Source organism: Mus caroli, unplaced genomic scaffold, assembly GCF_978045245.1.
Source record: "Mus caroli unplaced genomic scaffold, Mus_caroli_1 scaffold_4, whole genome shotgun sequence".
Lineage (NCBI taxonomy): Eukaryota > Metazoa > Chordata > Mammalia > Rodentia > Muridae > Mus > Mus caroli.
In genome coordinates, this window is record NW_028227259.1 from 73,498,373 (window position 1) to 73,516,354 (window position 17,982).

At 35.7% G+C, this 17,982-nt stretch overlaps 1 protein-coding gene across 2 annotated transcripts in view; it reads right to left on the reverse strand.

Moving 5' to 3' along the window:
• Gabra2 (gamma-aminobutyric acid type A receptor subunit alpha2) overlaps window positions 1-17,982 on the reverse strand; it is a 132,076-nt gene that overhangs the window by 29,994 nt on the left and 84,100 nt on the right. For both annotated transcript variants that reach the window (XM_085836749.1, XM_021163094.3), the window contains exons 7-8: window positions 17,496-17,639; window positions 16,304-16,456 (exon numbers count right to left, since the gene is read on the reverse strand). In XM_085836749.1, coding sequence (XP_085692875.1) covers window positions 16,304-16,456; window positions 17,496-17,639 — 297 coding nt within the window. The remainder of the gene's footprint in view (window positions 1-16,303; window positions 16,457-17,495; window positions 17,640-17,982) is intronic.

The window sequence follows — 17,982 nt, forward strand, 5'->3', positions numbered from 1 at the left end:
CGCGTTTCATTTTATTTTTCTGTTTGAATTACAGTCTTAACTTTGCAATGATATATACCTGGAAACGCATCCATCTTTCTTTTCTTCAGTCAGCTTGCTGCTGAGCTTGTTCCTTGAATCTCCAATTCCATGCTGTGTTTTAATTTCAGTGGTTCCTATTGTTACCTTTTTAATTTTCGCTCTGTTCTGGGGAATTCATGCATGCACACACCAAAATCTCTGTTTCCTTTTGATTATTTCTTAGTTACATCCCTCTGCCCGCATTACTCAGCTCTTTCCTGTCCTTTATGCTTACCAGCAGATTCATTAAATATTAATGGCTGTACCAAACAGTTTACGTTTCCCATCCAGCAATTCCAACAACTAAATCATGGTTTAGTGTTGGCTTTGCCACTTTTGTTTCTATTTTTATTTTACTTTCTGTCATATAATGCAATTTTATTGTTATTATTGTTACTGAAAACTGTGACGAGTTGGGAATGGGAAATGAGGTGGACTTGTAGTGCAGGATTTACGTCAATTGTTCTTGTTTAGTTTAATGTTTGCTGAGTTGTGTTAATAACACTTACTGTACTTATGAGTCCCACCTGCCATGAATTTCAGAGTGTTCTATTTGGTTCTCTTATAGGTTGTTGGAGTCCAGAGATCATGTGATTAGCAGCTTAGGGGAGGGATTTAGATGCTGACCGCAACTCTCTGCTAGTGAACCTATGTCCCAGGTTGAAGACTCACAATATTTCTCCATTGTCCTAGCTACTCAACTTGCTACAACATTCACAACACATTTCTATGAATCCCTGATGGACATACTATAAATTATCACTCTTTTGGGTTTAAGTCAGAAAAGCTAGATGAGCGGGATAATGAAAGCTTCATTTACATCACTAGCCAAAAGCTCAGGCCAAACGAGCCTATTTTCTGAAGGTTTTGATCTGAATGAGGGTCTGAGAAAAGCTCATAATTATTAGTTGCACTGACCCTGGCTATAATTCTCAGATCTTTTTTTGAATATCTAGTAACAGTCTCTAGTTAGTCCATGAACTATAGTGATGCTCCAGGAACTCTATAGTTTGATAAGTGTCTCATTCTCACAGTAATTCCGATTGCCCAAGCAATTCATCAAAATTACTATGACAATGTTCCAACCAGCATATGGCTCCACAGCTTCTCTTCCAGGTAAGAGTTCTTGGCTGTGTCACTCTGAGTTTGCCTGCCTCTTTCCAATTTGGGATGACACTTTGGCTGTCATCATAGTTCACTGTGAATGCAACGAGACACCTTAGTCTTCATGTTGTTCAGCTTTGGTTTGTTGTAAGAATAGAAAAGACAGATTGCAAACTCTGCACATGTCAGCACTGAAATATGAAATGTTCAGCCTTATAACATTAACACATGATTTTAAAAATAAGATCCCTATTATTACTCAGATGCCTATCATTCACTTCTGGGAGATTTCATTTTGCTCTGGGTATTTGTGCTGATTTGCAACCCAAAAAGCTTCTGTAAATGCTTATTAACATAATACACAGATATTATATGGGCAATCTTTGAGAATTAAAGAGTAGGCAATATAAGTTATGATTATAAACAAAATTCACAAATACCCCACCATGGCCTGAAAATTTAAATAAGAAACTCAGATATTCAAGTATGCCAATGTGTACCGAAATCTTACTTTTAAGAAACAGCTTGTGAAACCATGTAGAACTGGATGTCTATGAATTATAACCCGTTAGAAGGTTGATATATGGGGGCTGGTGAGATGGCTCAGTGGTTAAGAGCACCCGACTGCTCTTCCAAAGGTCCAGAGTTCAAATCCCAGCAACCACATGGTGGCTAACAACCATCCGTAATGAGATCTGGCGCCCTCTTCTGGAGTGTCTGAAGACAGCTACATGTACTTACATATAATAAATAAATAAATCTTAAAAAAAAAAAAAAGAAGGTTGATATATCATAACCATTCCTCTGCTGTTTTCAAATAATTATCCAAAAAAGAAATCCAATTATTTAATAATTTTGCTTCTGGTTTAATCATTAAACTTGCTTAATCCTCACTCCAAGCCCCAAGTCTTGACTATACTTTGCTAGAAATTATGGACCATAAAATTATTTTAATACTTTTATGCGACCTTTAACAAAATTATAGTAAGATTATAAGTAAATTATAGAAAGATAGTAAGTACTAATGAGCACATACTGATATATTATGTTCGTCAATTTAAAATCAAAGCATGTAGCCACTCTTAAATTTAAGATATCAAAAGATTTTCAAGTCAGAGTGAAATGAAATAAAGTATGTTTGAAACTGAAAGTGCATTCATACACATTCAGATCCATGGTGATTGTAGAACCCAAACATTGTCAGAGCCTCAAGACACCTGATCAAGGATGGGGTGGTACTAGAGTTCTGCGGTGAGAGTATTTTCTGTTGTCAGAGAGTATTTTCCATATTAGCACAGCAAAGTTAACCAAATGTTCTGGGTATCTTTACCTGCCCCTCACCTCAAACAGAACACCAACTCTCTAAGGACAGGTATCTCAGTTTTACTTTCCATTACTCCTGCAAAGCCCATCACAGTTCCTGACAAGCATAACTTCTTTAGATTGAATAAATGAATAAACACAATATTTAATGCAGACGCACCTACTTTGTGCATAGAGATGTAGAAATCTGTAAACATGATATCTGTTTTTTTTTCCAGAATTCATGGTGTTAATCACACACACACACACAAACACACACGTGCGTGCACACACACAGAGGGTGAGAGAGGAAAGAGGGAAAGAGAGAGGAGAAAGGGGAAAGAAGGCTAGGCAAGGAGGTAGGGGTAGAAATAGAGGAAGAGACAGAGACAGAGGGATGGTAGTTTATGTATAGCTCGATAACCACAGACAGATGGAAGGCACAGGGGAAAATTCAGAAGTGTTGGTCAAAGGAATCAAAAAGGAAGTATTTTTGTTTTTCTTTTCATTTGCTAATATGACATCAACACACCTCTAAGGTTATCTTCAAGGCATTAACTAATGCAGCTCCTATAATATATAAGCGAGAAAACTGAAATAAAGTGACATTCAGAATCTTACTGAAAATCACAGCATTATCATGTTGTAAATGTAAGACAAAAATTCAGAAAGCCTGCCTTGAAACTCTACAATTCTTTGCCACAAATTTAGAAAGCCGATTTCTTGCAATAAGTTAGAGATTAATATCATTTTCTAGCAGTGCATTTTACTGGTGAAGCCTGTAAGGTCTCTATTATGTTGAGAACATAGAATTGTTGGAACAGTTGTAATTGCTTGGGAAATGGATATGCTTAGGAAAAAAAGTGTTTTAAAACTGACTGGGATTTATCAAATCTTCTAACTGCTTCTGGAGAGTGACACAGAGGCTTCATTACATCAAAATGTAAACATCATTTTAAGTTACATAAGACGATGGCTTTTGCACAACACAGCACTCCACAGTAAACATTTCCACCTGAAAATGGAAGTGATGTCTTCTTGGATTTTTGGCCTTAGTAGTACAAGCATGTAAGCCTGGCATTTACTCTTCCTGAACATCTACACAGCTCTCCTTCCACCGTTCTTCTTTCAAACTGTACCTCACTGACATTCCCTTTACAATGGTGATTAAAATATGCATTGAATAGACTTTTATTGGCAAACATGAATAAACCATATAGAGTCTGTCTAATGCAGATTTCTGTAGCTTCTTTTTGTTTGTTTACTATGCTCCTTAGGCCCCCTAGATAAATGGTAGATAAAGATGCTGAGAATACAAAGCATGGATCTAAGAGTCCCATCTAGTGGTAGACTGAGAAAATCCAAAGAGTATTGAACTATATAAATGGATTCCAAAAGGACTCAATTGTTTTATTTTTCAGCTACTCATTCTTCACTTGGTGTAAGAGTTGGGTCATAAGAAAGAACACTGGGTCAGGGAGGCAGTTACTTCTCTGTTCTTTCATTGTTTACACAAATCTGAGAAACTTTTCAAATAGATCTGTAATTCTGGATTAATGAAACCCTTGATATTCATGACCGAACTACTCTGTCCTCGGATGTCTCAAAGGATATGATTCAGCTCTTTAATTAGGCATAATTTGATAACGATTTGGATCCTGCAATGCCATCATCACTTAAGACAAACCTCTTGCAAAAGTAACCTGTCAACGTCTAGTGTACCTTAGCAAATTTCCAAAGTTTAACATGGCTCAGAGCCAATCTCAGGATTTCTGAATTGAGGGTTGTTCAGAACAGTCTGCATTAAGGCAAAGCTGGATGCAGAAATAGTTAAGAACAGATGCCTGAGACCTCTGTTTTCCTTTATCTGATACAGTCAAACTTGGTGTAACTACTGCTATATTTTGCAGTAACATTGTGATTTGTTGAGTTTAAGATAAAGTAATATGGTTGGCACTATGACAATAAGACAATAAAGAACAACAAACCAAAGAAAGTCCTTCTCTCTACAAACTCCCCACTGTTATCAAATCCATTTTCCTGCCATTCTTGTAAATTGTATTGCCACAAAATGCAGGTTGAACGTTGAAATGTTAATCATTTGGGAGACTTTTTGTAGCTCCCTAAGGTGATTTAGCTGGGAATATATTTTGTTATTTGTGATAAGTAATGTATTAGAAATTTTTTTCATCATAAAAATCATCCAATTAGAAACTATTTCTTTGAATTGACATTGAACATAACTAGTAGCTTTTATAATTTTCAGAATTAAAACCTAAAAATGCACATTCATACATCTAAAAAGTAGGGGAAGAACCAAACTAGAGAAGCTACTGTTCTCTACATTATAATTTCAAAGTTTAAGAACTGTAAACAAAGATATACTTCAAAACCTAAGTCAAGTTAAGGAGACATCAGTAAGATATCATTTTGGAGGCTTAAGCAAGAGATGACATCCTTCATGACTTACTTGCTCTGCACAAGAAAACTTGAATCAACAAAACAAACAAAATTACAATGAAAAAAATCCTAGATACCTGCCGTCTTCCTCATATATCCTATAATATTATAAATATTTCATAGATGACTCCCGAAACAGAATATATTGTACAAATGCTCTGAGAACACAGTTAATACAACAATCAAATCATTTTCAATGTATACTGAGTTTCTAAGTGCTATCATGATACAACTATGAGTAGTTATATGCTCAGAGATAATCAGGATAACTTTGCTTCAAAATGTAAACTATAACATTTAGACAGGACAGATAAGAACAATAAACTTTATTTTACTATGTAAGTCCTGGTCCACTAATAGTGAAACTTCAACTATAGTTCAAAGCACCCAACACTCCTCCAAATTCATCTGCTGACAGCAAACGATGATGAGAATATAGATCTTAGTGTTGGACTCAAGTTCTGACATACCTTTAGTAAACACAATTCTCAAAAGGATCACACACACACACACACACACACACACACACACAGATTGCTGTTTCTGTGTTGACTTGATATTAGATAATAGAAAAAAGTGTTATGGAGAGTTTATAGAAGTTATAGGGCCTCAGAATAGCTCCATGGGTCAGTTTCCTTGTCTGCAAATAGGAAGGCACTCCTATTATTTTAACTAAGAAATTGTTTCATAATTAAACAGCTAGTAATTTTGATATACTCAACTCAGAAATATAGTATAGGGTGTTATACAGTGCTGTTTTTAGTGCTGTTTCTGAGCTACAAATAAGAGTAGCTTAAATGTCTTAAACAATTATGATTACATTATGTTAAAAATTTACAAGGCCTTCTCAAAAATCTCAATATTAGTGCAAAGTGGACCAAGTAAACAATAGCATTTGCTTTTAATTACCTTCTTATACCCTCACTGAAAGATGATAATAATTCGTTAATATTGAGAAAACTTAGGCAGGCCAACACTATTCCCAACAAATCATCTCAGCCCGAACTAGAACTGGAAAGGCTCTCTGATTTTCCTTGCCATGGCTTATTACTGTATTTTGCTTCACTCACTTTCCTAATTGGCAGTGGGAAGGCTGGGATGAGTCTGTGGCAGCAGCAGGGAAAAAGGCGGCTGGTGGGCTGGCAGCTTGCATCTGATTAGCATGTGCTGCCTTGTGCCAAAGTCAATTCTGAGATGCCAGGTATGCCTCCTGTTAGCTCTCACAGCCGGTGCCTCTTGGAAAACCGAGATTGGGAATAAACTCTGAAATCATCTCTGCCATGTACAGTCTCTGTGTTCATTATTTTCATACCCTGTACCATTCACACATTCTACTTCCTCTTGCTGCTTCTTCTTGTGAATTTCAGTGGTAATTATCATTTTTCTGATAAGACTGCTCCAACTCTTTAGCTGCACAGACTGAAATCTTTACTCATGTAACTGTCTCATTCCCAGCTACCCAGTTACCTCTACCCTCTCTCTTTCTCCTCCCTCCCTTCCTCCCTCTCTCCATGCCTCATCTCTTTCTCTCTCTGTCTTGCTCTCTCGCTCTCCTTGCTGTTTGCTTTGAGCTTCTACAGTGCTTCTTCCAATCACTGCCTGCCCTCACCCACAGACTTCAAATTAATATGTCCATGGGTACTAGCCAGGAAAACAAGCCGGGTAAGGTGAGAAATACAGTTTTTGAGTCTGCAGTAAATAAAACGATACGTTTACAGTGGAAATTTACTCTTCACCTTGATTCAGTCAAGAGTGATTCATGAAAAAAAAAATAGGAGTCCTTCTACATTTAGGAAAAATCTTCTTTTCCCCTTGATAAAAATATTAGCACACAAGACCACACCAACAACCAAAGGGCATGCATGCATGGACTGGCCTAGTTCCCTTACACACATATAGCAGATATTCAGCTTGGTCTTCATATGGGTTCTCTAACAATTGGAGCAGAGTTGGGGCTGTCTCTGACTCATGCTCTGTTTCTTGTGTTTGGATCCCTTTCTCCTAGCAGGGCTGCGTTGTCTGGCCTCAGTGTGAGAGGGTGTGCTTAGTCCTGATGCAACTTGATGCACCAGGGCATGTTGATGGGGGTTGGTGGGTTCCCCTTCTCCTTGGAAGAGGGGAGAAGTGGGGAAATGGCATGAATAGGTAGCACTGGGAGGAGAGGGACGAGGGGATGTGATTTGCACGTAAAGTGAATGAATGAATGAATGAATGAATGAATAAATAAATAACATATTAGCATACACACATGTAATCAATACGTATAAGTTTATTTTGCCTTGCTAACTACTACTGCCTGTCAGCATCCTTCATAACGCATAGTCCTTTACAGAATTTGCAGATATACTGATATAGAAAATATATATTGGCCTTGCGTTTGCTACTTCATGCCTCCTTCTAGCATTTCCCTAATGCAGATAGCTTGGGTTTCCATTTTCAGTGAAACAAGCCTAGCATATACAGAAATTAAATGGATTTTCCTACCTAGCAATAGAGGCAAAGTGACACAAGCTTTCTTGATTACTGGTATAATATTCTGTCCACAATGCAATCAGTTCTCCAGAGTACTCTTTTGTTATTTCATTAAATGATTGACATACACACATATGTGTATGTAAGTATAAAGAAATATATATATATATATATACATATGTGTGTGTGCATGCTTCCTTGTTTCAACTCCTCGTGGTCTGTTTAGTAAAATGCAATAATATCATTATAAAAAGCATTCAGCACACTTAATGCCTTCTTACAAGTTATAACCAGAGGTCTTTTAATTTTACCAGTGTTCTGATCATGTGTCTTGTGTGACTATGTGTCAAACAGCCAGTAAAGAAGCCTGGACCCTGGAAGCCTTTACAGATTACCTGCAAATGGGTATATTTTCAGCACACAAATTCCATAGTAAAGAAGATATTTTTAGCTTTGCATTGCTTATCTTCTATTAGTGATGACTAAATACTGAATGCACTGAGGATATCAGAGATGGAGTATTATGTCAATGGTATTTTTATGCAGGTGTGAAGGACTCATTCTAGTGTGTAGATAAGAAGGTTGGCCACACAGGAACATTGGTAGCAGATGTTTTCTGCTTTGCAGGTGAGGGGAGTAGACCTGTGAGATTCCAGGTAGGTCAGCTTTCAGCTTTTTCATTATTCTTATTCAAGTGAAAACCAGGGCAAGGCCAAGCTCAGTTATATGTAAATGAGATCTAAGACTAGATCATAAGGATGTATGTTGGTTTAAGGTTTTGGAAAGCATATAGAGACTCATGATTTGAGTGACTCAATTGTTGCCTAGGAGAACGCTGTCCACTCTGAGCATAGGGGATATAGCTAAAAAGAAAGACTCAATGGTGGTGTTTATAGATGAAATGCATTTCTAAAATCATGCTTCTTAGAGATGTTAAACTGGCCCATGGCTAGTAAGAATGAAGTAAACAGGGGCTGGCAATTGAGTTGAATTAAATTTCCCCCCTTGAATTGAATTTCACTACTTGCATGGAAGTGAATTTTGCTACTTGAATTGACTTGAATTGTCCTACCACACTAAACTTGAATTCACACAGCCATAGTGCACACAAATAAATAGTGCCAAGTATTCAGACATGCTCTTCACAAAACCCATCCCCTGGTGATCAGATATCAAAGAACTTAAATTCTAGTCCAGATTTATTGTTGCTAGATCTCTAGAGTTTATGATTCCTCAAAGACTGTCTCATGAAGGTGAGTACTGTTACTTTATTTCAAATGGGCTGGCCACCCTTTATACATGTCTTGACATAAAGAAGAAAGCTATGTCAGAAACCAGATAGTAAGTATTGTAGATAATTACACAGCATTTATCCTGTGCTGTAAGCATGGTCAATATTCTGTAAAGTCATGCATATGAGGGTGTTGTGTGATGTTATTCCCCTATCCTCATCTCTAAAGACAAGATTATTACATGTACAGTTTTATGGATGCAATAAACTAAGGTACACAGGAGCTAAGAACACTGCCAGGAGTCACTCAGCTAAACAACAGAGAAAGGCTAAAGCAAGATATGCTGTATCTAAAAATTAAGCATTCCTCATCACTTTACAAACTTTACCAACTACGTGTTTAAGCTTTGACAAAGCATACCAACAAATACTATCATATGTAATTAACCCAAAATAATATAGTACATGATCTATAAGAAGAAATTCTAACTTCAACATCTATCCACCCTCAATAGCTTGGAATTACAATATATCCTGCCTTCAAAGTATGCTTGGTGAGCAATGGTGGAACAGATCTTGTGGGAGTAACCAACCAATGTCTGACAGGACTTAAGGTCCTCCCCACAAGTTGGAATCCATACTCAACACTGCTTGGGTGACAAAGAACCAGAAACCAGATAGACCCAGACCTAGGATAAAACCAAGTACTACTGTTTAAAAACACAACAGTAAAAATAGTTCCAAACGATATTCTATCCTGCTCAGAGATCAGTGCTTTTATTCAGCCATCATCCAAGAACCTTTCTCCTGCAGTAGATATGAACAAATGCAAGACACACAAAGAAAGAGTTCTTGGAACACACAGCTGTACATATTATGTGTCCATCAAATCCTTCCCCTCAGGGTTTAGGAAAATCCACAGAAGTAGAAATGGAAGGGGTGTAAGAGCCAAGGAGTGGAAGATGTCAAGAGAACAAGGCCATCCAAATGAACTGAGCAAAGCCCATATGAACTCACACAGACTGAACTAGCAAGTGTAGGACCTACATGGGTCTACACAAGGTCTTCTGCATATATATTATTGCTTTCAGTATAGGTTTTTTTTTTTTTAACTCCTTACTGTTTGAATGAGTGGGTCTCTGATTCTAGTGGCTTCTCTTAACCTGTTTTCCTTTTGTTGGTTTGTCTTGTCCAATTCCCAGGAGACGGCTTTTGTTTTATCTTAATATATTTTGTTTAAAAATGTTTTCTTAAGAAGAAATTGAATAAACATGCCCAAATTTAAAATATCTGGAGAGGGTCTAAACTCAAGGAACGTGGTTTATGTTAGCTGCTGCTCATCTCTCAGATGAGTTACACCATGCAGGCCAACAGAACCAGTGGGGTAAACAGTACAGAGTCTTAAAATTCAGTTCAATACACACACACACACACACACACACACACACACACACACACGTGTATATATATACATATACGTATACATATACATATACATATACATATACATATACATATACATATACATATACATATACATATACATATACATATATATTCCATGCAGAGTTAAATTGACAGCAAAGAATAACTTTTAGAATTTTTGCCAAGAATGATTTCACCATTAAACAGCATCCATTTGTGAGAAAATTGCTTTCAGTCCTTACATCTATACATATATACTGCAAATCATGTATTATTTGTTCTCTCTCATTTGTCTCTCTGTCTGTCTCTGTCGTTCTCTGTCTCTGTCTCTCTGTCTCTCTCTATCTCTGTCTCTCTCTGTGTCTCTCTGTCTCTCTCTGTCTCTGTCTCTCTCTCTTTCTGTCTCTCTCTTCTGTCTCTCTCTTGTCTTTGTGCCTCTCTGTATCTCATGTGTTTGTATACGTATGTGCTGGCAGGAAAATGTTTATGCAGGTGTGGATAGATATGTATCTTTGTGTGTGGAGGCCAGAGGGCAGCATTAGGTGACATTCCATAGAGACTTCTTTCATTCAACTTCCAAATATTTAGTGTGTGTGTGTGTGTGTGTGTGTGTGTGTGTGTGTGTGTGTGTGTAAGCACCTTACACGCTGAGCATCGACCTGGCCTTCATCTCAGTTTGTGAGTCAGGATCTCTCCCTGGCTTAGTGCTTGCTAATTAAGGTAGTCAAGTGGTGATCAAACACCAAGGGATCTTGTTGCCTCTCCTTCCCCTGAGCTGGTATTAATGAGCATGCCACCATGCCTACATTTTCCCCCATTTATGAGTTCTGGCATCTGAACTGATATCCTCATATGTGTGTGTGTGTGTATGTGTGTGTGTGTGTGTGTGTGTGTGTGTGTGTGGCAATATTTTGTTGACTTTTAACTTTTCCCAGCTCCTTTACTACTGCTTTTTAATTTTATAATTCACATTTAGCATCAACTATTTTAGACATTTGTATGCTTTTATAGTCATTTTACACAGTATATTTTTATATTGGCAGCTTTAATACTAACATCTTTTGCTGATTTGGAGTTAAATATGTATTGATATATTCATTACATCTCTATTTAAATGGGTATTTTTATACAAGCTTCTTATAAAACCTGCAAGTTTATGTTTTATGCTATGAAAACCTGTATAGACATTAGTAAAATATCATTTTCCCTATAATCTCTACTGAACAAATAAACTATAATGTATTTTATACAACTTATCACACATTTATATAAAATCTCTACAGTGTATCTCTTATATCCTGAGTTCTCTTTTTCATTACTATATTGTGATTTTCAATATTCTCCATTCTTTCTTTCAAAGTTATACAGCCTAACTTTTGAAGTCATTACATGACTATTTCTATTATTTCTGGCAACATCATGGTTTTTTTTTATTTTAATTTAGTTATTTTCAAAATTAGAAGTGCATGTCTAAGAAAAATGTCTCCGCATCTCAATTTTGAGAAGTAGCTCGTATTCAAATTCAGTGTTGGGTTTGTTCTGTCACGAAGACGGTTGATGCTGAAGCTATGAAAGCTTGACTGGATTCACCCTTGGGTCCATTAGGGATGGGAATCATCTCTGTTTGAAGTGCCCAGTTACTTCCTGAGCTTCTTTCCCTATTTTTAATCTTCTAAGATTGCTTTCTCAGTTAGTTTTTTTTTTTTCCTTCCTTAGACATCCATGCCATCCACGTTATGTAACTGGTTTTTGTGGCCATGTCATGTTTTCTCATGCTCTGCTTACATTCTGTAAAGTTGAGAGGAGAGTCTAAATTGATTTTAGATTCCTGGTATTTGTTCCTTTGTCTCCTGGTTTGCCAATTGGACAGATATTTAACAGGAATGAGCTTTTGATTCTGGTGACTTCTTATTGCTTTTATGTTATCTATTTTTTTAATTTCTTCTCTATTCTTATTTACTTCCCTCGAGAAGCATTTTGTTTAGCTGTTTTTCCTTTCTGATCATACATGGAAATGCATATAATTTAGTTATTTGAGTCCTTTTCTTTGTTAATATGGACATTAAGTACTATGAATTTTCCTCTGAGCATTGCCTTTACTGAATTCTGTAAGGATTATTGAGCCTCACTACGCTGTGTTTGCATGCTCTATTCTTCATACATAGTCTTATTTCCTAAGTGACTTACTGTTTAGATAGCTGGTCCTTTGAGTATTGGTTTCATTCCCACATATTTCCAATTTTGTTGTTATTTATTAATTACTGTGTCATTGGTGTACTTGGAAGAGGTGCTTGGAATGATTCCATTCACCTCATACATATTGAAAAGTGATTTGTAAACCCAAATTTCACATCTCTTTTATAATATTCATGTATACTTGACAAAAGTTCATACTGTTCGGTAGGATAGTGTTTCCTTTACTATTTCTTTATCTTTTCAGTGTGCATTTTATCATTATCCATTTTGAGTATTTCACATCAGTTTCTGTATCTTTGCCCAATTCTTTGCTCATGTTGTTTCCATTTCTGAAACATTCTCTTAACTCTTCTTAACACACCCTCACTTTATAAATAAGTGTCTTCTTTATAATTTTATTCATGAATAGATAATGTGGTTTGTTTCACTCTTTTGCACATAGAATGTCTACTGATGCTTAGAAGAGAATATATTCTTGCTCTGACTATGTGTAAATATGCAGTGAGCCGAGGAACTTTTCATTGTTGTAAATTATGTTAATACATCCCATTTATTTGGTGTGTATTCATCATGATCATGTAGAACACATGTTAGAAGCCCTATGTCAGTAACAATGAGCACCTACTTTCCAAATGAGTGAGACATGCTCAAAACTAAGCATAAGTGTAGTGTAATGAGATATGATTGGTGTAATGATTTCAGATTTGTATATATACACATTATTGTATATGTATATACATTATAGATATGCATACACACACACACACACGCACACACTACACCAAAAGAATAAGGAAAAAGTCTGCTCCTTTTTGAACTCTATTAGTTCCCTATCACATGACACTATCAGAGTACTGCTAGACTATATATAACATAATTTTTTACATACTTTGTAAACATATTGAACAAAGTCTGTGTTTGGGAAATAAGCAACTTATAAATCAATTTGCATAAACCATGTCAATGGTTTGTAATAAAGTAGAATTAATAATAGCATGTAATATTGTTACAAAGAAAAGATGGCTGACATTAAATAAACATGAATAACTTTAAACCACAACTGATTTTTTGGTTTAAATCTTGATTTAAATTTTATCCCCAAAAGCTTTCTACACAAATACATATACATTTAAAAATAAAATTGTTTCCCTGTTCTCTTTTCACTTATCTTTTCTTTCTTCAAGATTTAATTTTTCATACAATATATTTTGATCACAATCTTTATGCTCCCCTAACTCTTCCCAGGTCATTCTCACCTCACCTTCCTACCCTTCCAATTCCATGTATCCTTACTCCCTTCTCCCTTTCTCCCAAGCCTGTATCTGTCAAAAAAAGAAAAAACACAAAAAATAAATAAGTAAATGATGATTTTAAAAACATTTATAAAATAAACAGAAAGAAGAGAAGGAAGGGAGGAGATAGGGAGGGCAGTAGAGGGGAGAGGAAGGGAAGGAAGGAAAGAGAGAAACAGAGATGGCCAGAGAGACAGACAGAGAGAGAGAGAATAAATCAGTAAGACAAAAAGTATTATATCAACCACATTCCAGGGAAAGACCAGTTCCTAGTTGTCTAACACAAAATTGTAGTCGAGCCTATTCTTAGAGCATATTGTGTCTAGAACTGTCTCATAAACTCTGAAGAATGTTTTACTATGACAGCTGAGACTATGTCTCAGAGGAATATTATATGTTTAGCTCTTTGAATGTACGTGTTTATGTGCTGCTAAAATTGTATTTTCTTGCTATTTTTCTGTTTATTCTATTAAGTTTTTCAGTTTCTAAATTTCATCATTTATACCTGATAAGGATTCTTTTCTCTTACCACATATTTTTCTAACTAATTTATCTGCTATGTAAATGCTACATCCATAAATTCTGATGCCTTAGCGAGAGTGTTCACCCTGAAGCCCTGTCATTATTTTATGTTCTATATACTACTTCTATTCACCCATTGGACTGAAAGCTGATATTTCTAGTAACTTCAAAATCTACATCTACACAACCTAAATTACACACATTTCCCAACTTTTCTATTCTGTTTATTTTTTTTAATGACAACATTATTCTCTTAAATAAATAAAGAAAATCACCTTAAATATTTTGTAATTTTCCCTGTAGTTATGACGGATATCTATCCAGATTTCTGGACCTTTTCCCAAACAACATTTCTGTTTTGTTCTCTTTGCTGCCTATATATTCATTATTAACAACATTATTTTATTTCATTGGACTACATAAATATCACTCTAAATTTGCTCCATATCTCTGATTGTTTCTTACATTTCAACTTTTACAATTTTTATAAATTTTAAATAGGATGATATTAATCATGAAAGGATAACTTTAAAAATATAAATACACTTTAGAAATCTATCAGATACCATATATTTATAACTAACAATATTGTATAGTACAAATGAATTCTGTCAAGAGAATGGAGCTTATATTATATGTCTCCAACACATATAACAATGAGAAAGGAGTTAAGAAAAAGCTAAGACACAATAGCCATGGTAGTTCTATATATGTACTCTAATAGCGATACTCATTGGAAGAGAGAGAGAGAGAGAGAGAGAGAGAGAGAGAGAGAGAGAGAGAGAGATTGTGTATAGTTTTATATGTCTAAATAATACTCAACAAAGTAGTTATCAAAATAAAATAAATACCATATATTTAAAAGCTAACATTTTTTTATGAGGTTGTTAACCAATATCATGATACCAGAATGATGTACCAGATTGCCTTTTCTGTAACTGAAGGTTCATTCTATTAAGGTGAACTGAAATCTCATTGGAGTCTTGAATGGCATCTCTATCTGTATCTCCACTGTACATCTTGAAACAGTCATCGCCAAAAACACTGTGCCCCTTCATTCCTCAGTGTTACTGGACATTCCATTCTTCTTGTCTATGGTTTTGCTCAACCAAAGACATACCTGTTCTAGATACTCCTACTTATTTTAAGACATATCTCAAATATTAAACCACCATTATATTCATAGATTTCAATTTAAGAGAATAAACTTTTGGGTTTCTATACCAATGCAAATGTGGCTGTGCAATAAAGCCTTCACACCATAGTGTGATTATTCTCTAGTTATTCTGCTTCCATCCATTAACAAAACTACCTGAATGCAGGAGCTATATTTTGAGTGTGTTTTTTTCCATTTCCTGGTCCACTACTAAAAATAAGTTCTCAACAACACTTTCATAATTGAATGAGAGTGTCACTCACACAAAGACACAGCGATGATCTGTTATGAAATGTGCTCAGCCTTTTCTATGTTAGAAAAAATGTCATCAAATTCTCCTGCATTGTTTTAAGGACTCGAATTTTAAGTGGGCTTGGTAATGTGCACCTGCAATCTTAACCCAAAGAGACTGAAGCCAGGCTCTGTTATATAGCAGAATAATGTTGTAAATGGGAGGAGGTGGTGGTGATATCAAGTATACTACTTGAATAGATTACTTTCTACGTCTCTCATCTAAAATGCATAGATTACATTTCCTCATTTCAAAATAAAACCAAAATAAATATAGAAAGCCTAAAAAACATGATATTCTCCAGTTTAAATTTTAAAAAGTCCATTTCCTGTGTTTAATTAAGGAAATTAAATACCCCCAATGAAAGTAAAGAAAGTCTAGCTCAACATTTTCCTTGTTCTCTTACTGGTAGAACTGACATTACCTTTCTTCATTAAAAAGGGAAAGTAGAAAAAATTATCATAGGAAACTTTTAAATATAATATTTTTCTCCCCTGAATTAAAAGTCTCCTCTGTTAACATAGAGATGAGTGCTAAGTGTAGTCTGATTAAACAGAAAATAATGAAAAGAACAAACAAAAAATAACACAACTAAATACAGTTCTAGAGTCTTTGTGTAGTCTATGCTCTTGTTTAATGTGTGGCACTGATGGTAGTTTGCCGTTTTGTGATTCTCTTTTATTATCCAAAACCTAGAATCAGCCTTTCCTGCACAAACTATGGAGGTGACAAGCATCGAGAGAGAGAGAAACTTTGAAACAAAATGTGATGTTCTGCAGGAACTCACTCACCAAACACAGTTCTTGCTGGCACCGATTCTCTGTTCAGCCAGAATGACACTTGGGAGAGAATGACAGTCATGATGCAAGGCAGATAGGTCTGAATCACAAAATACCCAATTTTTCTTTTCAAGTGGAAATGAGCTGTCATTACAGTATATTCACCTGGAAGGAGAATTTAAGAAGCTTAAGGAGCTGTAATTGTCAATATTCAGAACAATTTGGAAATGGAAAGGATTACAAGAAAAATTCCTGATTAAAAAAAAAATATATATATATAAGAAAAAATCATCACATACATTTCATGAAAACTAGAAATTCCTCGTTAGAACAGGAGTTTTTAAAAGAAGAACTACACAGTATCAACCACCTTCCACTCCTATGCCCCCAGGATGTGGTGTGCTGTTTTCTCTTTAGCTCATGCCCACTCCCCAGCATGGTTCTAAAGACTCCACTAGTGGATTATTTTATTGGCTTAGGTCCCTCATGCTGTGACACTAATTAAGTGAACTCCATCTTCCTTGGTCTCCAAAGCACTGGGACCTGGTCTCACCATAGATGCAGTTCTTTCAGTCCAGATTTTCACTTTTAACTCTGTCACCGATTCTGACTTTCTCTTCTCTGTTTTGAACATGCTGTAATTTGATTCAGTCAGTTTTGTCTAATTCTCATACCTACTGTCTCATTTTATTTTTCTTCTCCCATGATTTTAATTATGGCTATATATGAGATAACCATCTATACAGGTGCCCTTTTCTTTACTGAGGACAGCCTCAGAGAGGTTTTCATGCAGGCCACTGGCAATTTCTCAGAAATCAATAATTGAATAAACATAAATTATCCACAATAGAAAAAAATGAATGAGAAAATTAGGGAAAATATTATCCCTGCTTTGAAGATAAATGCTAAATTCACTGATATGAGAAGACACATATTTTTGAGTGTATAGTCCATTTCATTTTAAGACATGGCTTTTCAAAGTTGCATGTACATAGGGATCTCTTTGGAATCTTATTAAAATGCACACCTTTTCAATTAAGGAGTGGTCTAATTTCATGAATGTCTCAAAAAGATCCCAAGAAATATGTGTCATTAATCTACAGATCCCAAGGGTAAAATGTTTTCAATCATCTTATATACTTTTAATGATTTTATCCTACTAATTTGGGGTGGGCGTTAGATTTATTGTTAAAATGTTACTGACCTGTACTGGATTTAATTGTCTCCTTCCCAATTGACTGGCCCAGCAAATCATACTGATTTAACCTGGAGCCATCGGGAGCAACCTGAACGGAGTCAGAAGCATTGTAAGTCCAAATATATGTGACTTCCGAGGTTGTGTAAGCGTCTGTCATGAACAAGGAACACATGTTAGGAAGACGTGAATGAGAAGCACTAACAACAGTTCATCTGCAATAGAAGATTCCATATCATCACCATTTCCTCACAAACCAACATTTAGTGACCTCAGGTTTAGAGGAAAGGAAGTCCTTTGAATCTACAACTTTACAAGTAAATTGATGAAGAATATCACAACAGCCAATCATGAGCATGAAAATACTTTCATTGGTACCACTTTGAGAACTGATGAATAAATTTCTCTTTCTAGATGGCAAAAGACACTGTTTCCTAAGATGGTTAAAACATTCCCTAGGTCCCAAAGAAGCAGACAAAGACATTATGAAAATAAG